Raw genomic sequence first — 23,124 nt, 5'->3', positions numbered from 1 at the left:
ATGCGATTTTATATATTGTTGTTCGTAGATAAAAGTAAAACATATGAACGCTAGGAACTAGTAATAAATTTTATAAAAAAATTTATTTAACATAGAGAAGTTTGCAATGATGAGTTTATGTTTGCAAATATTCTGTTTGAGCGCTCATAAAACCTCGACTAATAACGAATAAACTTTTATATATATTTTAAGCAAATTATTCAGCTAATTCCAACACACATTTTGTAAAGACTATGCAAAGAAAGCAGCAATATTTCAAGAATGAAAAATAAAAGATGCTGCAAGGAAAATATATATATTTTTTTGTATTAAATTAAATAAAAGCCGGCAAACATTTTAGTTTTTCGAGCGTTTAATAATTTTTGACAATGTTTGCTAACAACTTTTTTCTTATACCATATTTTATTTGGTTTTGAGTAAAATATTAATATATTAATATTAATATATTTTGAGTAAAATATATAAATATATAAAATATTATAAATATATATAAGCATACATCATAAATTTCTAAGAATTATTTTGTATCATAGTACGAAAGCTGACATCGTTCGTAAGATGAATTCAACGGCTTTTATTTTCAACTTTTAATTAGGCCCAATGCCTGCCTAAAGTTATAAAACGAAACTTTAAATTAGACTGATCAGACTATGATTAGTGATAATTCATTGATAAAATATAAAATAAAAACACTTAAATACATTTAGTATTTTAAGAACTTTTTAAACTTCATTCAAATTCTTTATAAATTGAAAATATTCTGCTGATAATGTAAATGATCAAGATTTTTGGGGCTCAATGCCAATATGAGCGACTTATTACTTTAAATAAGTTTTTAAAATTTTTACTGATAATTTTTGCAATAGCTTAGACTGTAAGACATGAGAATATGTTTTTTTTTCTTATTTAAAGCAAACGAGCCAATGTATGATTTAAAGCTTTTCTAGTGCTCATATATTTTGCTTCTTAATAGTTTTAATAATTAGCTAACTAGTGTATGAACTTCTATATACGCTACTGTATTTAACTATATTTAAGTTATTCGAGGGTAACTGCTGTTTGAGCACGTCTGGTTCGCTTTATAAGAAAACAAAATTTGAAACCGCCAGCTTTATATCAGGCAATTGTCGTCTGTGCAACATATTGTTGCAATAAAGCCAACGAAATTGTGTGAAAACAAAGCAGCTCAAGCCAGACTAAGCACGAGGCAAAAAGCTCGCTGATAAGCAGCAACATCAGGCGACAGACGAACAGACGGACGGACGGACAGACAGACAGTGAAGCGTTTGGTGCGCGACAAATTTTTACGGTAAATAAAAGCTAAATTCGCAATCGATAGATGCGACTTGAAGCTGCAGCAGCAGAGATTGCAAACAAGTGCAGCAATCAGACGGCGACAACAGCCAGAGCACAAACAATAGACAACATGATGAGACGTGTCTGCTGCTTGGCAATGCGCAGCATGTGGCAGCAACAGCAGCAGCAGCAGCAGCCGAAGCCGCAAAAGCGTGTTGACAGCCAATTTGGTGGATTTTCAACGCGATTTTTAGTTTACATTTATATATATGTTGCATTCTATTGGGAATTTTCTGCTTAGCAGCGACAGCAAATTGCTGAATTTAATTTTCTATAAAATAAACAGCAACCGCAGCAACTTCAACAGCAGCAACAGCAACAGCAGTGGCAAGTCAACAAAATATGGCAACAACAATGTTAGCCCACAACTACGGCAATTTTCAATACACACAGACACACACACACACAATACACACACATAGATATAGACAGTTACACCTGGGCCAGTTAACTGCCAAGCCAAGCCACAGACCAACAGCCAAGGCACGTACAGAGCAAAGTGTTGATATTGTTGCTGCTGTTGTTGTTAGTTTCAACTATTATTTGCCCATCAACAACTTGGCCTGCCCACTCGCTGGGCTGTTGCAATTTACACAGCACAAGAGCAGCCGAGAAAGAGAGACAGAGAGACAGAGACAGAGAGAGCAACCACAACAAGAGCAAGAACAACAAGTGCAACTGCAACTTTAAAATCAACAAAAACATTGTTTCGAGCACAAAGAGTTTGCTTGAACAACGGGGCACAGCTGTTTAGTTGTTATTGTTTATGTAAAAACAAGCGCAAGTTGCACTTAATTATTTTTAAATGCAGTCTATGCAAGGCTATCGATAGTATCGATTATGCTGAAGTGCTGATTATCGTTGGTAAAAAGGCATATTGTTTACTTAATAGACATATCAGAAGATTTTTTGACAGGCGTGAATAATTTCTATAAAAATTGTGTTTCGCGCTGAATTTTTTTAAAATGCGATGTTATCGATAGAATTGAATGTGCTAACTTCTGATTTATCGTTGGTAATAAAGCATATTGTTTAGTCAATAGATTGGAGGACAGACGTAACTAATTCAAATGAAAATTGTGTCCGCTAAATCTTGCTCTCAATTATTCTCCAACGCAGTCTATGCAAGGCTAATATAAAATAATAATTTTAATAGATTTCAATCATTGCACCAACTTGGAGATACGGAATCCAAATTTGGGGAGTGGCGGCTGCGTCCCACCGAAAACGACTCCAAACCGTCCAGAACAAAACAATAAGACAAATCACTGGCTGTGAGTGGTACGTTAGTGGCCAAACGCTTCACAAAGACCTAAATCTGAGCCCTGTTGAAGACCAAATCTCGTTCTCCTCTAGAAGATACAATGACCGACTAACTGCCCACCGTAATCGTCTTGCCCGGAGATTACAGGGGGTTATTCCTATTCGCAGGCTCAAAAGAAGACATTTTGGGCTGTTTCTAAGATAGCAATATTAACATATTATTTACCAATTTACCGCTCCTATTCCTAAATAATAAGATGAAAATTAATTATAACCATAATTTGGAGATAGTATACGTAAGACAAAATTTAGGTTAAAGGCTTTAATTAGAACTGTTCCTGAATAATATTAAATAAAGATTTTAATTAAGAGAAAAAAAACGATTTCAAGATACGCGTGAATAATTCATTTGAAAATTATTTGCGCTAAGTCTGGCGCTTAATTTCTAATAAATAAAGAATGTTATTGATAAAATTGATTGAAAGGAGATATACAAACTGGGCATTGCTGAGAGAGTTTTTGAACTCAGTAGTGTCAAAAAATGTTTATTTCTATTCTTTTATTCGTTTCTTTAAAATCGTATACTATAGGCTCACAGTTCTTAAAACCAATATAACTCAATGGCAGCTTCAGAGACAACTAACAAATTAAATAAAAAACTCCACTTAAAAGTATAAAAACTATTAAATAAAAAATAAGTGTCCAAAAAAGAATTTTGCTCCCATAAAAAAATGTTAATAAATTTCGAGCAGCTGCAGCAAAAGTAATTTTTATATTTTTGCGCTCTTTTTGGCTTTCATAATTGCATTACGCCAAAAGGTAGACTACACTTTTTGCTGTTGCCACGCCATGTTGCAAGTTGCGAGTTGCGAGTTGCAGTGTGGCGCGGCAACGTTGACTGTTTGCACTTGCAATTACAACTCAATAACTTTTGTCGGCTGCTTGTTAACTTTTGCGCCATGTTTGTTAATTTTTGCTGCCAGGCAGGAACTTTTTGGCGCTCGCTCGTTCGCTTTTTACGCATTTTCATTTTCAATTTAACTTGTTAGTTAAGCGGCTAGAAAACAAAACCAAAGCACAACACAAAACAAAAAACAAAGCTGTGCGCAACTGTAATTTGCATTTGTGCAACAATATTTTGCAGCATACTTGTGGGCGTTATGCAAAGTTGTAATTAGAAGTCGCGCAAAAAGCAGCAGCCAAAGCAGCGTCTAAGCTCTCGAGTGTTTTCGTGGGGAAGGGGGGGAGTCGCGCGCTTGACAGATGAACTCTTAAAATGCCTTTGACATCAGAAACTATCAAATAATAACGATTATCCTATTTGCATAATGCGGCATTTAAGCGACAAATAAGCAGGCACCCAAGAGCCCAAGCGCACAAAAGCCCAGACCCAGACCCAGACTGCGAGGCCAGCGAGAAAGAATAGCACTCGAGACGTCTAACAGGAAAGATGGAACGTTGGACAGAGCAGACAGCAGAGACAGCAGGGCCAGCAAGGCAGCAGTTCTGCTGCTGATCCGAGACACAAAGGACAAACGCAATGCAGGCGACAATAAAAATAGAAATAAAGAAATGAAAAGTACAAATAAAGTTTAACAGAACTTGAAGCTGTTAAATACCCTAGCTAAATGATTTGAAACCTTATTGAAGGGGGAATATTTTTGGGAAAATTGATAGTGAAATTAAATTTGGTAAAAAACTAAAACATTCTCTAGTTACTTAATATATTTTAATAATAATTTTAGCAGTGCTTGAAGCCCAATTTAAGAGGGAATATTTTTAGGGATTGAAGGTACTTATTGTCTTCGCTAACAATTTTGCATGCTTAACGCTCGTGAAAGTCCGTCTAGGTATTTATTAAAGATTACAGAATATCAAATCTTCCTCAATCCAACCCAAAATTAGCTTTGAATTGGCTTAAGGTTTCCGATTAAACAGAGCAAGCAATGAAAGGAAGCATTTTAAGATATTTTTATGATAGGTAGAATCAATACTTTGCCGCCAAACAAAATCACTCTAGGTGCAGTGCCTCCTACGATTTGCAATGAGAGAGAGAAGGAGATGAACCCAAAATATTCCTTCACAGATTTCTTTGGCAGCTCTGTATATTTATATATCCATATTTGTAACTTTATTTTAATAAATATATTGTTATACTAAATACATATTTATAATTCCTACAGACACTTTTAAGCTTTAGAGCGTTAATTCTTAGCTTTTTCCTCTCCTTCTGCCTTCTTTCATATCAAATTGTTAAATTTCCCACATCTCTTATATTCATATACCTCTCTCAGTTACTTGAATTTCTAGGGTACAAATATTAAAATGCAAAAAAACAGCGAGACAGTTTAAGAGAGCAGAGCAGAGGCAGCAGCTTAGAGTCGCCAGCGGCATTTGGAAGCGAATGCGAGGGAGACTGGGCCCAGGCACTGGCATAAGAATGCAATTAAAGTCAAAAGCTGCAAACAAGTTGGCAGCTCTGACAGTTGCATTTAGTGCCTCCTCGCTTGACATTTAGATAAAGCAAGTGACAATTGTCTGAGAGCTCGCTCGACTGAGCGGAATTGCTTACCTGACCGTTCTTGTACCACATGCTGGATGAAATGTCCAGATCCACCTCGCACATTAGTCTTATCTCCGAGTGCTGCTCGGCATAGACAACGGACATTTCCTCGTCCTCGTACGGATTGGGCGGCACTGGTCGCAGCGGCAGCACACGCGGCTCCAGCGGCCCCTCCTCGTCCATTGAGTCCTCGCCCTCGCGACTCTTGGCAAACAAATCGCGTGTGGAGGTGCCGCTGTCAAACTCCTCCACATCGTCTATTATTATGACTGGCTCCTTTGGCTTCGGCTTCATATCCTCGGGCGCCAAATGAACCGTAGAGCGCGCACGCTTCGCCTTCACTGTGGTCACCACCAGTCCGGGCAGCGATTTGTTCGCATAGGCCGCAACCGCAGCGCTTGTGGCCACTGTGGTTGAGCTTGAGCCAGTCGAGCTAGTCGAGCGCTGCTCCTGCTCCATCTCCTCCTGCTCCTCGACAGTTTCGCGCCGCAAGCGCCGCTTGGCCTCCTTGTGTGCCGCCGCTCGATGCGCCTGATGCACATGATGCGACTTCAGCTGCGCCTTCCACTTCGCCACCTTTTGTTTGGCCTTGGCGCAGTTCTTGGCACATTTCGAGGCTTTGCTATTGTGGCTATGGTCAACTGCCGACTGCAGACTGTGTGCAGCCGCAATGAACTCGTCGTGGCTGCGCAGCTGCTGCGACTGCTGCGTCTGCTGATCTGATATGCTGCGCCATTTGTTGGCTGCGTGCTCGGCGGGCGTGGTTTTTAATTGCGACTTGGCATTGATATTCTGTGCTTGTGTATTGGTGGTACCTGCAAAAGGACAGATGAAGGCAAAGGATGAGCAAATAGTTAGAAGATATATTAATCTGCAAGAGACATATTATTAAGTAATGCGTGAGCTGCATCAAAAGCGTCAGTATTTGTTCGTGGAACCAGAGACGGAGCTAAGCTTGGGTAACTTTATATTAAACACATAATTAAAAGCATTTTTGATTCGCTTAATTGTTTAAATACAATTCAGACATTTGCTATAATTAAAGTAAATTATACATTAAATATGCAATAAGCTGTTTAAGCTGCTTTATATACATATAATTATTAAGAAAAATGCCAACAAATTCAGAGTCAATTGCTTCGTAGAAAATATAAGTGGCAGTGACTTGGTCAAGCAGCAATGAGCAACAATCAGTCGCCGAAATAATGCAAAGCTTAAATTCAATTAAAGCATATAGCACAATAATAATATGCTACGTTAATTAAATATAATTTGTACTATATTTAAATGAATTTTAAATGAATAATATGTAATTTAATAAATTTGATAAATATATATAATAAATTTCTTAATTTAGTCTTGCTTATGTATCAAAGCCCTTAAGTCATGGTAAAGAATTGTTCTAGTTATGACCACTGCCATTATATATAAAATTATAAATTACTTCTCAGCTTAGGCTGTATTCTATTTTCGTTTAACAAAAGATTATAGATTATTGTTTTAAACTCTTCCGTTTAACAACCACTAGAAAAACATCGAAAAAACATAAATCGAAATTACATACAAAAACAAAATTTCGATTAAAATGATCTAAATCTACATCAAATATAGTCAGGCATGTATGTAGACAGCTTATATCAGAAGTCATTGGAATTGGCTTAATCTTATGAGCAACTATTAAAGTAAGAGCACATAAGAATTTAACGAAACTTTTTTATTCTTTTGTAATCTTGCTATCTATTCTTGAGAATCGCTGGCTCGTTATTGAATTGACTAGAATCATGACTGCTGTCACTTAAACTCAGTTATTTCTAAGCTTTATGCTAATAATGCTTAACCATAGAATATATATTATTGTTATATAATCTTTAGTTTAATTTGTTAACAATAATAATATTTGAATAATGCAAGTGTGCAATAAGAAAAACATTTCTGATTCGAATTTTAAATCGAATTTATATACAAAAGGCAACTTCGATTAAAATGTTCTGTAACTATGTTAATGAAGTAAGAGCAAGTTTATCAAAAGATTCGTTAAAATTAAAATAAAATTATATTTAAATTTAAAGATCAAATTGAATGTCAATTTGTGAGCTAATGCATAACCTTATTATTATTTTAAGCCTATTGCTTATAGAATTGAGTAATGCTGATTGCTTGCAGTTCGATTTCACTTTCACAGCAGCAACATTGTAAACTATGCAAAATGCACAGCTGAAGCTTCAGCTCCCAAAGCATTTTCACACTGAGTGGCTATAAAGCATCGACCCAAATGTCTATGCATGAACAATTCAATGTGCAGCTATTTACCTACATAGGCTAGACAGCAAACAAGAGAATAAGCAACAGATGAGAGGCTGAGAGCAATGAGGATGCCCCAAGCAATGGAGGTGATGCAAAAATTGTGCAGAAAGCAAAACAAGTTGACCAAAAATTGCTTGCAGCTGTGTAGACTGAGCTGAGAATAGGAGGGAGGGGTGGGTGGTATCAATTACATTGCATTGTAACGTGTAAATAGCAAATAGAGCACATGCGCTTACAAGGCTCATGCATTTATTTATGACATTTTGCCCGCACCCGAATTGGCAACTGAGATTGGGAGTAACTGCATTTGGCTTGGGCAGGCTGATGCTGCTGCTGCTTTGCATGCAAATCCTTTGGCTAATCCTTTGCTATGCAAAGCAATTTTCAAGCCTAACTTTTGTTTGCAGCAGCACTTTGGCAACTACGCTTATTGTCTATCGAGTGAGTGTGTGGGAGAGTCTCTGGAGTCTGCCTGTTGTTGTTGATAAATTTACACAAGTGTATGACAACGTTTCAAATGGTAATTAATATTCATCTGAGACAGGGCGTCATCAAAAGACAACGAAGACTCAATCTTCCCATGCTACAAGTTGGCCCCCCTCATATGCGTTCCAACCAAAGTCAACTATAGCCGGCAGCTCTAGACGACGCCAGTTGCAAAGTTGCTTGTGTGGTTAGCTGACAAAAGCAGCCCAAGCCCAAGCCCAAGCCCAAGCCCAAGCTCGCTCGCTCTCTCTCTCGTGCTTCATGGCCATTGTCATTGTCTGTTTTTGGTGCTTTTGTCTCTCCAGCCCTTTTCTGGTTAATGGGTGTGGGCGTATGTGGGGGGTGGGGGAGTTTTGTTTTATTTTTGCTGCTCCTTTTCTCTGTTTGCCAGGGCTGTGTACTTGTAGCTGTGGCTTGCTTGTCTGTCCGTCTGTCTGTCTGTCTATCTGTGTAGCTAAATTAAAGTTGTCATTTTTCAAGTGAACGCACAAAAGTATGCAATGCGCCTAATAAATTTGCACTTGCATAGGCGCTTGGGCAACTCTCCTCTCCCAGTAGTCGTAGGCATAACTTTGCAGCGCAGTCAAGTCATTTGCACAGACAGACAGACAGACAGACAGACGGACGGACAGTGGGACAGACGTAGAGACGACAGGCAGCGCTAAAATGTTTTCACAACAGCTTAAAAGTCTGCTACACTTTTAGCCCAGCCAAGCCAGCCAAGTGCACGAGTATGTGTGTGTGTGTTGTTTGTTTACATGCAGTTGTAGTTGTTTGTGCTGTAACTTAAGTTGTAAATGAAGATTGCGCCGGAAATTGCATAAAACTGACAGCGTCTTTACTGGAGGCAGCCTCTCTGTTTCAGTCCCTGCCCCACCCCCACACCCTCTCTTCATCCCACACAGCAGCGTGTAAATTTAATGAAGCTGCCACCCACACACACACACACACACGTAGCATACATGCAAATGCTGCTGGATGCAACACTCATGTTCATGCATTTCAGGGGCGTTTGCAAATTTTCTTTACCTCCCCCCATTTCGTTCTGCTGGCATACACGAAATGTGTTGCATACGTTGCGGCGCATAAATTGCGTGCGGCCAACAGCAAAAGTCTCAACACACACACACATACAAGTGCAAGCCGCTCCTCAATGTTGTTTGGCAGTTAATAAAATTGTTAGTTTTGAGGCAAAACTTGTTGGCTGCGTGTTGCTCATTAGACGAAAGCACAAACTTTCTCAACTTGCTCAATTAACGCAAGGTGCAAGAGCGAAAGAGGGAGAGAGAGGGAGAGAGATAACAGTTGATAGCTGCATAAAAATAGCAACTTATATCCTTGGGGTTTTCGCTAAGCAACTGCACTCATAGTCTGATTGCAAATACAAGCAATAAATTCATAATTTCTTTAATGATTTTTAAGCCCTGAGTGTCGCTTCTCTATTGCAAGCAACTGTTGGTTTGATATTATTAAAACTTTGCACAGCCAATATAGAAAAGGATTTAAAAGTACCCAAGCTGAGTTATGTGTTTCAAATGCAGTCAAAAAATTATCGCAAAGACTCTGACTCTGAGTACTGAAAATTTCCAATATGCAGCAGTTACTCGAGAGAATTATTGCCTAATTGTTCTTACTCTTATTATATATTTGTAATATGAATATACATTTGTAATGCATAATAAATCAAATTTTATATATAATAAAATGTAAATTTTTGTGCTGATAGTTAAACAATAAGAGCAAACTTTCAAATAATATAAATATATTTTTAACTGTCGAACGATTCGTAAATTAAACTATCATTAACTCAATGTTGTTCACATCATGTGGATTTATTTTTATGTTCATCAATTGTTAAAAAAAAATAACTATGTCTGGTGATTCAGATTACTATCTTGGGTAGCTACTTCTAGTCACGACTTCCAAGTGGATAGCTAAAGCCAAAATTGGTCGAGCATAAAACTTTAATATACCCGCGTTATTAAATGCGAATTTTACTCAAAAATTATATCAAATTAGAGGTAATAAAATTACCTTTTTAATACACTGGCATATAAAATGTATATCTTTCCCAAAATAGAAGCAAATAGAACACAAAATTGTAGCAATTACTTCATATACGATACGTGGATTAAAGGCGCCTAAGGAGACTGCACCTGCAGGACCTGTCGGCTAGCTTTATATCCTAATCAATGCCTTTTGTACAAATGTATATAATTATACCTAAGTCCAGATCTCCCACTATATTAGTTTATTATAGTCAGTATCTGATTCAAATCATTTTTTAATTTAATTTATCTTGAACTAAAATATTTTTGAATAGTGTTAAAATATAATTAGGTTAAGCTGCAATACTGGCAATGCTAATTTAAAAAAAAATATAAAACTGAATAAATTGTAAAAAAAGTCAGGTAATAGTGTTTAATTTTGCAGAATGTTCATGGCTAAGCGAACTGTAGACACTTCTCTTTTGGTTCATCATCAAGCTCTGATTTCAATGTAGACTGAGACTTGAAAGAATTTGAGAATTCTCAATAAAATATAAATTGAGAAGCTTATGAAGCAAATTGTCAATTTTTACTTGGACAATTGTGCCGACTTCTTTGAATTTTCTGATATCAGATATCGTCTATTTTCTTATACTGCTTGCTAAACTGAACTTCGAGTTAAAGAAGAGGCTACTGAGATTGTCTGGGGCAGCTTTGATGCTGCATACTGTCTGATATATCAGAGCAATATATGCTCACTTACTCTTTCCGTTTTCATATTTATTAAATGCGTTTCTAGTTGACTGCGTTGTCTAATAAACTCAATGATTGTGTAATATACTCGACTCGTATTGACGTTCACGCTTTCAAAATGCCAAAGAGACTTCTCATGAAATCAAATATTGTGTGCGTTTAATTCTTGCCTGAATGCACTTTTGCAATTAATGCAATACTTTTGTACATAAATATAAATTACCTTTAACTGGCCTTTCAGAGAGCGCGAGCTCTGGCACTAAATGACAATTATGAACAGAGTCGATGTGTCTGTCTGTATACATTTGTATAGCACTGTTGCACTTGCCTTCCATACATATATATATATATATATATATATATATGCATATGTATGGTATGCAAACTGGCAATTGCATTTTTATAAACTGACAAAGGGCGTGCCTAAGGGGCGTGTGCTGGGCAATCAAGCGCTGACATAATTACATGCTCGCCATGCGAATATGTCAGCCTGATTACAGGCTCGCCAATCGTTTGCTGATTGCACAAGGCACAAGCGTGTGGGCGTTGCCCAGTCCCCACTCAACTGACAAAATTTCAGTTCAGTTTTTCTCTCTGCATTTTATGTTTTTTTTTACTTTGGCTACACGCTTCACTTGCAAATGCACAGTGTCAACAATAATTTAATGTACTGCACGTAGCCAGTCTATTATAAAAAAAAAACGCTTTTGTATATGTATAAAAGTTGATTTTTAAGTTTTTCAGTATTTGATATTTAAACCAAATGTTTTTTCTTTTAGGTCTAGTGATTCGATGAATTAAATGAAGTGGTCAGAATTAATATGGTTGCCTCACGATGGCCAAACACTTGCTTGTTAATTAAAATAATTATACTTAATATTAATAATACATAAATTAAAAACCTAAGAGTGAAGTATTTTATGCTTGATTTAAGCCTTTTTTTTTTTTTTAATATAATATTTAATAAGGTATACGGGGTATTCCGTGTACCGCTTTATGACCTTGGTCTCTGTTGATTCAGCCCAGATGGGCGCGCCGGCTAGTCTAACAACTAACTAGCTTTATCAGTTTACATTAAACAAATAAATAAATTAAAAAATAACAAACATTCAGTCTTCATCTTCTCGGGGATCTTGCCATCAGGTCCCTCGGTTGGCGTCTGTTTAGTCGCGTTGGAGAGCGGTCTCTGACCAAGCTCGTCGCCCGACTGTTCCTGTGACGCTCTAGCCTGCTATTGTACCGGCTGGAGTGCAAGTTTATTTGGTCAAAGACCGTGGCCATCTTAAGGTCCCTGTGCAGGAGAGTGTTTCGGATGTACCACTCGCATCCTGAGATCTGCCTTAGGAGCCGATTTTGGGTCACCTGCACTCTCTTTATTTGGCTGTCGCACGCAATTCCCCATATCTGGCATCCATATCTCCAGATTGGAGCAATGATCTGCTTGTAAATCGTCAGTTTGTTGGCGAGCGACAATTTACTACGCGAACAGAGTAGCCAGTAGTGCTTTGACGCCGCTGCACGAATGCGGGTTCTCATCACTGTGACGTGTTTCGCAAACGTCAGTCTCCTATCTAGGATCACTCCAAGATATTTGGCTTCGGTCTTCTGTGGTACAGGAACTTCCTCGATGTAGACTGCTGGCGTCGTTTTTCTGCGCAGGGTGAAGCAGACATTCACCGACTTATCGCTGTTGATGCCAATGTTCCAGCGTCTCGCCCACTCAGCGAACCTGCTAGCGTAGTCGAGTATGCCGTCAGCAGCGTCGTACTCACAGTTTGATCTGTAAGTGACGCAGACGTCGTCAGCAAATGTAGCCAGCACTGATGCTCCATGCAGGCTGGCATCCGGCTGCGGCAGATCGTGGCTGAACAGGCTGTAGAGCAGGGGCCCCAGGACACTACCCTGTGGGACGCCTGCGGCCACGTCTTGCTCCGTGGAGATTGCTGAGTGGAAGCGCACTGCGAAGCGCCTTCTCTCCAGGTAGGATCTCAGCAGTCCATAGTATGGCGAAGGCAATGTGCCCTTGATTTTTGCCAACAGTCCAGTGTGCCAGACTCGATCGAATGCCTCTCTGATGTCCAGGAAGATGGCGTTGCAGTACTCCTTCTTGTCGAAAGCAACCAATATTTGCTCGACGACGCGATGTAGTTGCTCGACAGTGCCGTGGCCAGCTCGGAAACCAAACTGGTGCCCAGGAATAATTCCCTGAGATTCCATGATCCTGACTATCCGGGCAGCAATCGGTCTCTCAAACACCTTCGAAATCGAAGGGAGGAGACTAATCGGCCGATATGACACAGGGTCCTTTTCCGGCTTTCCAGGTTTATGGATCATTGAAATTAATCCAAGCTTCCACTGTGAGGGGAAGCACTGCAACCTCACTATGGCGTTGAATAACAACGCTATGTAGAGGATCGCGTGACTGGGGAGAGCCTTCAATGTGGCATTACAGATTTTGTCATGCCCTGGTGCTCTATGGACGTTTTGGCGCTTGATGACTGCAGCGATTTCATGAGGTTCGAACGGTTTGATGGGCAGGTCCATTTGAAGAGCTTGGGTGAGCATCTCCTCGGTTTCATCCACATCTTCCTGGCTAGCCAAATCAAACGGCTGGAACCGTTCGGCAAGATGCTTGGCGAACACCTCCGCTTGCTCCAGGTCTGTCCGGCACCACTCACCGTTGTCCGCTAGAGGCGCCTTCCTTGCGCACCGTCTTTTGATGGCGCGAGTGGTCTTCCACAGCGAGTGCGTAGCGTCACCGTCAGTGCCAGTGTTGGCCAATCTAGCATCAAACCATGCTGCTCTGTGGTTCGCTAGTGCCCGTTGAAGTTCACCCTGTGCTCTATTCCAAGCCGCTTTGTCCAAGGGATGACGAGACCTCATCCACCTAGTGCGGAGGCGTCTTTTTTCCCTGATGAGGAGATAGATCGCGTTTGAGATCGGAATACCTGATGCAGCGGGCCTCTGATAGGGGGTAGGAGTAGCCATTTTTGCTGCCGTCTTTACCTTGCTGTTGAACAATTCAATGGCATCCTCTATATCCTTCTCGGAATTAATTTCCAAGTCGAGATGCAAGGAACACTCAAGCTGGCTTTGGAATACTCCCAGGTTGCTGCGCTTGGTAATTAACCGCTGGGTCTCTGGGTACGTCTGTGCGGCTGCGTCCAGTGTTATGATGAGTGGTAGATGGTCAGAGCTGAGCTCAGCAACTGACTGTATGCTAAGGTGTATGTCCAAAATGCCTTTCGTCATAGCAAAGTCGATGCAGCTTGGAGAGCCACGGCTGCCAGTTGGATATCTGGTAGGGCCACCTGTTGCTAGACAACTGACATCGGTGCTCAGCGCAATATTTGCCAGTGCGTGACCTCGTTGGTTAGACCTACTCGCACCCCAGAGCCAGTGTGCAGCATTCCAGTCCCCCGCAACAATATATTTAGGACAATGTTGGTCCAAAATGTCCACGAACTCGTCGGTAGTCCAAGCGCACCTTGGGGGGCAGTATATTGCTCCAAAGTTAATGGTGCCGAGTGCTGTTTGGACGGCGGCGGACGCAATTTGCACCTTTTCCGTTGCTATAGGAGTAAGCGGAAAGTGAACTAGCCTGGACTTCACCAAGATAGCTGCTCCTCCTTTAGCATTACCAGCGGTTTGGTCGTTGGCAGAGTAGGCATCGAATCCATACATTTTCGGAGCGCCGGTTCCACGGCAGTGAGTCTCACTCAGTAGCAAGACGTCGATTTCTTCACGCCGCACCAAACTGTCTAGTTCAGCCAGCTTCGTGGACACGCCATTGGCGTTCCACACTAATATGCGCAGTGGCATTATTTTGGTGCTTGCTGCACCTGTAGGGCAGTGAGCAAATTGAGAATCTGCCCCTGCTGCTGTGTCTGTTGTTGTTGTTGTTTTAGCATCATCATCATCAGATCCATTTGTTTTTCTTGTATCAAACGCAATGAATTGATGCTATCATTAAGGGATTTCAGAATAGCCTCGGTAGTATTGCTGTCTGCCACTGGGTGTGGAATTGATTCATTGCGACTACGAGTTCGGCTGCGGCTTCTGTCGTAACGCTGAGTCTGATCCTGATCCTTCTGCTGGGCGCTGCCTCTTACCATGTCAGCATAGGAGACGCTGGGGATGACCACCTGCCTGCTTATAGGGGGTAGTGGGACAGGGCGCTCGATGACCGTGCTTCTGGCAGCAACACCGCGCTTGGGCCTAGAGCGTTGCAGATACGCCTGGTATTTAGAGCAACCAGAGTAGTTGGCAGGATGCTGTTCTCCACAATTGCAGCACGTGCAAAGCTCGTTTCGTGGCCGAGTGCAGCTATTAGCGGGGTGCTCACCTGCACATTTCACGCAAACATGCTTTTTACGGCAATATTTGGCCGAATGGCCAAACTGCTGGCAGCGATGGCATTGCACGACAGTTGTGCGTTTTCGGAGCGGCTCTACAACAACCCTCATGTGGCATAAGGTTTTAATCTGCAGGATCTCATTGTTATTCGAAGCAGCGGCTATGTTTAGAAAAAACATATTTATTGGTGAGGCTTCGGGGCAGCCTGGCTCGCTACGGCGCTGGGGCGTGTGGGCATCAAGCAGCTTGTGGCCTAACTTAGCCAGCTCCTCCTTTATTTGGCTATGCAGCGTGCTGTGATGCAGGCCTTTGACGCATACCCTGTATGGTCTTTCTTCTTTAAGTTGGTAGCAGTGAAATTCGTACTGCTGGTCTTCAAGCCAGCTGGTAATGGAACGAAAAGTGTTGGCGTCGGCCGCGTAAACACGCGTGACACCACCCATAGAGGCCCGGAACTCGACCTTGTTAACGTCAGTAATTGTGCTGATGTTTCGCACCAGCAGGTTGATATCAAAAACGCCTTCCATCACAATAGGAGGCGGTTTTGGTTGCATTTTATCAGCAGCGCGTTTCGCAGCACTAGCGGCTTGGTGGCTGGTGCTGGGTTCATCGCTCACCTCTTGTTCTGCAGTGCTCACCCATTCCATTTGAGCAGTAGGTTGCGCAAGTAACTGGAAGCGGTTAGTGTTTCCAGAATATCTAATTTGGGGGCCGGCATCTGGGCTCGCTTTCTTCTTTGCGGGCTTAGTAGGTAAGCCTAGAGGTATTCTACGCTTTATTGTTTGGAAGCGCTGCGGCTCCTCAGCTGTTGGAGAGCTTTGGCTGTTGATGTTATTGGGCGCAATAGTCCCATGGGCGCTTGTTGCCGCGATCTTTTGAGTTTCCAGCCTATTTCCACTGGTAAATGGTTCCATGATAGCTGCTTTGAGGGCTTTGCCAATAGCTTGCTTTTTTGCAGTCATACCAGATTTCTGCTTTATTCCAGGCTTCATCTTTCGCATGTAAGTATGCTTCCGTAGATTAAACAGTACAGCTGTTTTCCAAGAAGGTGGCGGCAGGGCCAGCCGGCCCAACTAGTTCAAATTGAATTTATTCAGGCAGTTTCGTTGCTCACTCACTTAAACATGTACATGTATTAAGCCACTTCTTCTTAAAAACAATCTTGTCTAGCTATCGTGCTCTTTTTTTTTTTTTTTTTTTTTTTGTAAATTTTTATTTTTAGAAAATTTATTTGCTGTGAAGCATGTAGCACAGCACAGCTTCCTTATACAACTTCAAACAAATAACATACATTTAATTTAATGGAAAGTATACATAATCAAAAAGCTACATAATTAAAAATTAATAAAGAATGAATTTTTATTAAACAACTAAAGCAATAAAAATGTTTTGAAGACTAAATATGCGCAGAAAGTCTCGAAAAGTATTCCAGATTCTCTTTATTCCTTTTAAGTCAATTTTTTAATTTTAAAATTGCTATTTATTTATCTTAGGCATTGTAATTTGTATTACAATTCAAATATTAATTTTTGAACCTTTTGAAAATAAATCAATTTTAACTTTTTTCTTTTTTGATTAAAATAACAAATTATGAGAATTATTTCTCTCACATTTTTACATTTATTTATTTTAATATTTATTTATTTATTTTGGACTTTATTGAACTTTTTGGAAATCACTTTCTTTTTTTATTTAAAAGAACAAATTGTTAGATGATATATATCTATTTTTATTGTAAGCATTAAAAATAAGATTTATATGGAAATTTTTATTTCAAAATTTGAAATTAAAAATTGAAAAAAACTTTCTTCTGTGTGGGACTTGGCACGTTTCAATGCCTTCTGTCAATACATATATATAAAATGACTGGATCTGACTTATATTAATACAAATTAAACACACATAAGCTACGTAAAATATATTTTAAATAATCTGAAATGGATAAATAGGATCAAAGAGCTTTTGTTTAACTATCAATATCTTTAGTTAGATGAATATTGAAATCAAATGTATTTCAACTAGTTACTAGGCTTTAATATATGTCGGAAGGCTCTTATTGCCTTGGTGATTTTCTTTATTATCAGTCATTTTTATGAGCGGAGCGAGTCTCAGCGTGTGCGTCCTCTTTCACTTTTCACAAATCAAGGCCGACTAGATTCTCAATTACTCTAGACTTTACCGTTATCTCGTTCTCTCAACGCAACACTGAGCCACACTGACGACTGCATATACAGTCGTCCCACTCTTTTAGTACTGACAATTACAAAAGGATTCACCTTTTGTAACACTTAACCATTCGCTTACATAGTTGCGCGCGCAATTCAATTAATAAACTACGCTCCGACATATATTTATTTTATATTAATCATCTCAACTAGTTTGCTTGCCTGTAATATAAACAAAAGCATACCAGCTTTAATGTATCTGTTATTATTTTATGGTTTCTTTAAATCTCAGCTTACAAGCAATTGTCAACACAGTCACTCACATAAGTATGTGGCTGCATTAAATGGACTTGCCTTGCACGTGTAGCGTTCACAGCACTGAGCGTTGATTAGGTTAATGTCCTTAGGACATAAGACTAGCAAACCTCAGTGCAGTCCAAAGCACTCCCAGCCACCCAACAAATCCAAGTTGCTGCTGCTGCTGCTGCTGCTGCTGTCAACAGTCAAAGGCAGCACTTACACGTGTTCTACGCTCTCAGTCTGCCCCAATGGGGGGCAACTCAATGCTGAGCCGCTTAGCCGTTGCCGTAGCATGTGTTATGCACTCTCGTGTTGCAAGCGGCAGTTGCACCTGCACCTGGGCACGGTCTCGACTCCCAGCACTGAGCTGTTGCATTGTTTAAGTTTCATGACGTCGACAACTTTGCCAACCGCCACTTAATGCAAGCGAAGCCAGTGAGCTCGCTCTCGCTCTCTCTTTCGCTCTCTCTCTCTCTCTCACACACTCGCTGTTGCGGCTGTTGTTGCACTCTGGCTGGCATGCAATGCGGCTTTTGTGGCATTGGCTGCGTGGCAAGCCAGCCAAACAACAAGAGCAACAACAACAACGAGCGTTGCGCAAGCTGTGCGCACTTTGAAATTTTTGCTGCTCAGGCTCAGTCTCTAACTCGTAGCTCATTTGCCATTTAGACTAAAAGCCTTTTAATCGATTCTAAATGGGCTGCAAAATTATTGTGTTAATTTGCATTAGACTTAAGCAAGTTGTGTGTGTGTGTTGCGCATACGTCATGTGGTACACGATGTAACAAGTTAATTAATTAAAAGCATATCAAATCAATAGTTAAGCAGGCTAAAATGTTTTAAATTAAATTAAAAGTAGAGCGTCTGTCTAGCAGTCAATGCAACTCAACTGCTACACAGCAGAAAAAAATTCGGAATAAATAAACCGAATTCAATCCGTTAAAAAATTTAGAATTTTTTGAATTTGTATATTTTTGTTTATATTTATGAATGCTGTAAGTTCTAATCAGCATTAAATTAAATACAAATACATAAATATGGACTCAACATTTCTCTTCATCTTTATCTCATTTTAAATATAGTGCAAGAATCCTAGAATATTTATTTCCTTTAAATATTAATTTCTTTTTTAAATATTGTGTATAGTTTTCATTTAAAGAAAAAACAAAAACCTAATTTTTAAATAAATTTAAATTTAATTTTAAATATTTTTTGCAATTAGTTTCCATTACCGTCGACTGTTCATAGTTGTCTTTAAATAAATAAAATAAAAAAATTTAATTAATTTTGTAATATGCTATAGGCTATAGCTGTAGCTATAAGTCTGGAAGTTCTACATATAATAGAACTACTTATTCAATGAATAATCATAACTCAAGCCAAAAGTCTATTAAAATACTCCTTAATAAGAGAGACAGCCAACCTGATGAGCTATTTCAAGAAATTCGTTATAATTTTGAAATTGAATAAATTTAACAACTTAATGCTGGATACGTACTTTAACAAAAGCCTTAAAGGCTATAAAGTATTTTATTTTTATTAGAAAATTAATGTCAACAGCTAATTTAGAACTTCAAAACAGAGCTTCAACTTCAGTGGACGAATTAATTTTCTTTCATAATAACGCCCCATTAATTTTATTTATAAGTAGGGTATAGAATATTATTTTATAATAGTTATATTAATCGATTCGTAACGCATAATGTTAACTGCTATTAATTTATTATTCATTGCAATATCTTCTCTTCGATTAGAGTAAATAAATGAAGGCCTAAGGCTAGTCAAGTATTTTATAGTATTTGATTTATTGGTATTGCTGTTTTTTTCGCTGTGTACTGCCACACATATTTTTTTGTAGCTTAAGCTGTGTGTCTTGCCCCCACAGCTGGTTGCATGTTAACCACATTAGAAGTGACCAGTGCGAGTCGCTTAATGTGCAAAGCAATTAGGTTTGCCCAAAGTCAAACTGCTGCACTTAACTATAGCGCTATCTCTTTCACACACACACACGCACACACACACAGCCACACACATGTATGGATGTGTCTGCAATTTGTTGCCGCTTCGTTTGTTGCACATGGCGCATGTTGCTTCATTACACACAAATACAAACAAACTGACAGAGCGAGAGAGAGAGAGCGACAATGTCAGCGACATTTACACAATGTCAACTATAAAGTTGCCAAGGGGAGTTGCAGCAAGAACAGTTAGGTGCAACTGGGCCACACTTTGTGTGTGTGTGTGTAAATATGCATTGCTCTGCTTTGCAATTGTGTCAAATTAATTGTCAACTGTTGTCGCTGCTTGTCTTCTCCATCGCTTGCTCTCTCGCTCGCTCTCGCTCTCTCTCGCTCTCTCTCGCTCTCTCTCGCTCTACCATTATTACCGCTCACGTGTGTTCAGCTGTTTGTGCGCTCTGCCTGTCTTCTGTTTGATAAATTGCATTTAATGGCTGACGCCAATTAAGAACATTTTTACTGCTGCTGCTGCTGCTGCCTTCACATTCTGTCAGCTTTCAGTTACCAGTTACCTATTTTTGTTTTATTTATTTTCTTTTTGTGTCTTTGCTGCTGCTGTCCTTGCTTGCTGGGTAGTTGCTTTCAATTTGGTTTTAAAGTGGAACAAAGTAGCTTCGGCTTGGATGCAGGCCCACAACCTAATAGAAATTGATAGCTTCAGTTTCCCAGCCACTACATCATGCTCAGCACCTCAGCTTCAGCCTCTCGCTCTCTCTCTCTCTCTCTCTCTCTCTCTCTCTCTGTGCTGCTGCTGCTGTCGCTTGCAATTCTAAATGTCTTGCTCTTTGGGCTGGCCACGTGCTTTGCTCATATTTCTCACTTCAGCACGCACACACACACAAGAATGAGAGATAAAACATTACATTTAATGCTGAAAGTTGTTAGAGGTCATGCGCTCTTATATAATAGCTGATATAATGTGGCCGTAACTCATGCCAAAACTCTTGGCCTTCATATTGTTTATGTCGCCAGTCATTGATGCCAAAAAGGTCAGCAGATTTTAAATTGGCTTTGCCAATATCAAGCGTCAATTGTATTTATCGCTGCGTATACGTAATATTTTAATTTATGTTTGCCAAACTAATTTGGATATATGAGTTGTCATAAATATAAATACAAATACATTGATAGGCTTAAATTCTAGCTTGCTCTTTATATATTCTAAATATTTTGCTTATATATCAATTTGTTATTTTATTTTATTTGTTTTATTTTTTCTCGTTCTCAGTGCATTTGTTATTCGTTGTTCGTTTATCTGCGCTTGGATCATTAGGCACAGGGCACTTGCTAAATTTACGTGCTGTGTTCGGGTGCCAAGCTTAAATTAAGTATACGCCGTGTGGCATCGACTAACAAAATGTATGCTGCAGGAGCAGCCGCTGCCATTGCACAAACTAACGTCGAGACAACAAGCAGAGACACACACACACACACAGAGAGAGATAGAGAGTGAAGTGGTGTAAGTTCTGCTGCTCGTCGCATGAATTAAGCGCCAAAAAATGTGCGCAGCACGTAAATAACTTCAGTTCAACATTTGACGGGGCACGTGACCAAATTTCGATGGCAACTTTGTTGACTGCCACTTGGCATTTGTGCCTTGTTTTTTGCCTGCTTCGTCTCTCTTCTTTTTTTTTTGCACTCGACTTTATCGTGTTTTCGTTTTTGGGGCTCCTTTGCTGGCTTTTTAATTTGTGCTCAAGGGGGGGTGGCGGCTGGCCCAACTTGTTATTTTAATACGATTTTTTATTTATTTGCATGCAATTTTATTTGTTTCTTTTTTTTTGTTGTTGTTGTTGTTTGTTCACTTTGCCGCAACGGCAAATTAATGCAAATAAAAACGAAGCGAATGGCAATAAAAGTTGTAGTAGAAATTAAAGTTGTTGTTGCTTTTGCTGCTGCTGCTGCTGCTGCTGCAGTGTGCAGCATAATTTATTTGCCTGCGACTTGCCTCGCATGCCCTGCACTTTACATTGAGCAATGGGGAATGTTGATAATAAAAAATATTTTGAATTGCAATTTTTTATATCAACAGGAAACGAAAAAGATTTTTATGAATGCAAATTTTGCAATATGATAATTGAATATCACATAAATCAATTTCTATATATTTTTTTAATATCATGTAGCCATAAAAAAAATAAAAATATTTTTTTTATTCAAAAAATCAAAAATAATAATTATAAAGTTAATTTTTATTTTATTTTGCTTTTCAAATCGAAAATAAAAGTTAAGCTGCATATATTTTGAAAATAAACAACATTTGAAAATGTTCTTCTTGTATGAAATCAAACGTATTCAAGCTTAGATAAATAATATAAATAAATAAATTTGTTTAGCTGACCAGGCATTTTTCAATGAATTTATATTTTTATTATTTATTTAAAACAAATAAACTGAGACGCATAAAAATGATGCATGACATAAAAAATGATTAACCCATAGTTAAAATAAATAAAAATATATAAAAATATATGTATTAAGCAATAAATGTAGATGATAAATATATTTTTACATGTCCACTTTTTATTCTATTATTAGGCACTATTATTCATTGTTTAAATAAGAAATATCCTAAATCAAATTTGAAGCCAAAATGCGCATTATTGACTTAAATATCAATAAGGATATATATGAGTAAATATTTTTTTGCATATGCCCAATTTACTGAGTATCTGTTAGTTCACTTTCGCATTGGCTGCGCATTAATTTACGTGTTTTATTTTAGGCTAGTGTGGCGGGAAAAGCGCAATTAAAATGATAATTTCACAGTGTCGTGCCACGCCCACTAGCACCCAAACCCATGTAGCCCCATTGCCAGCACTGTATGCGATAGTGCAGCCAGCGCATTGCAGCAGCAGCAGCAGCAGCAGCAGTCAGTCCTGGACTAGTTGCCATGGGTTCGTTCCCATTGCTCGCATTGCATTCGCACGTACTGTGAATTATAACCTGCCGCATAAAAGTATGCTATAATTTTGCGCTTAAATGATGCGTGCTCAGTGCCTGTGGGCAGACCAAACGCCACTTGCATACGCCGCACACCCCCTGCAACACCCCCCGCACCACCCTCATGTGGCTGTTTGGGTTCACCAGTTGGTTGGGCTGACTGGCTGGGAATAGTTTTTATGTGACCAAACAGCGTTTGGTCATCCTTCTTTCACATTTCGGCTCTTCAGCTTCAGTTTATTGCATTCCTAGCACTCGACCATTTTTTATGCGCTTTAATTAATTCGCTTGCCTCAGGCACAACAAAAACACAAAGCAAATCCTATTAACTTGAGCTCTGCTCGCATTACTCAGCCGCTCGCTCTCCTCAATGCACACAAATTCAATAAGACAGCCACAACAACAACAACAACAACAACAACAACAACAACAATAGCAATAGCAATAGCAATAAGTAAAGTGCCGCTTGCCTAAAAAAAAAGGAGAAATCGATAATCAAAGCGGACACTGACCAATGTGAAGGAATAAATGAAGAAATAGCCGTAATGCTTTGCTTATTACCTTCCAATTCATTAAACCTGCCCGCCCGGCGAGGCAGGCGATCCCTTTTCACTTAGCATTGTCTGATT

The 23,124-nt window shown here is 39.3% G+C and overlaps 1 protein-coding gene across 1 annotated transcript in view; it reads right to left on the bottom strand.

The window, feature by feature from the left end:
• The window catches only part of LOC108596226 (hemicentin-1), a 178,171-nt gene that overhangs the window by 48,015 nt on the left and 107,032 nt on the right, over positions 1-23,124 (bottom strand). Inside the window, exon 3 of the mRNA XM_017981754.2 lies at positions 5,192-5,997. Coding sequence (XP_017837243.1) covers positions 5,192-5,997 — 806 coding nt within the window. The remainder of the gene's footprint in view (positions 1-5,191; positions 5,998-23,124) is intronic.

The sequence above is a fragment of the Drosophila busckii genome, chromosome 2R (genome assembly GCF_011750605.1).
Source record: "Drosophila busckii strain San Diego stock center, stock number 13000-0081.31 chromosome 2R, ASM1175060v1, whole genome shotgun sequence".
Lineage (NCBI taxonomy): Eukaryota > Metazoa > Arthropoda > Insecta > Diptera > Drosophilidae > Drosophila > Drosophila busckii.
Note: the sequence above shows the minus strand (reverse complement) of the source record. Positions and strands in the feature narration are given on the sequence as shown.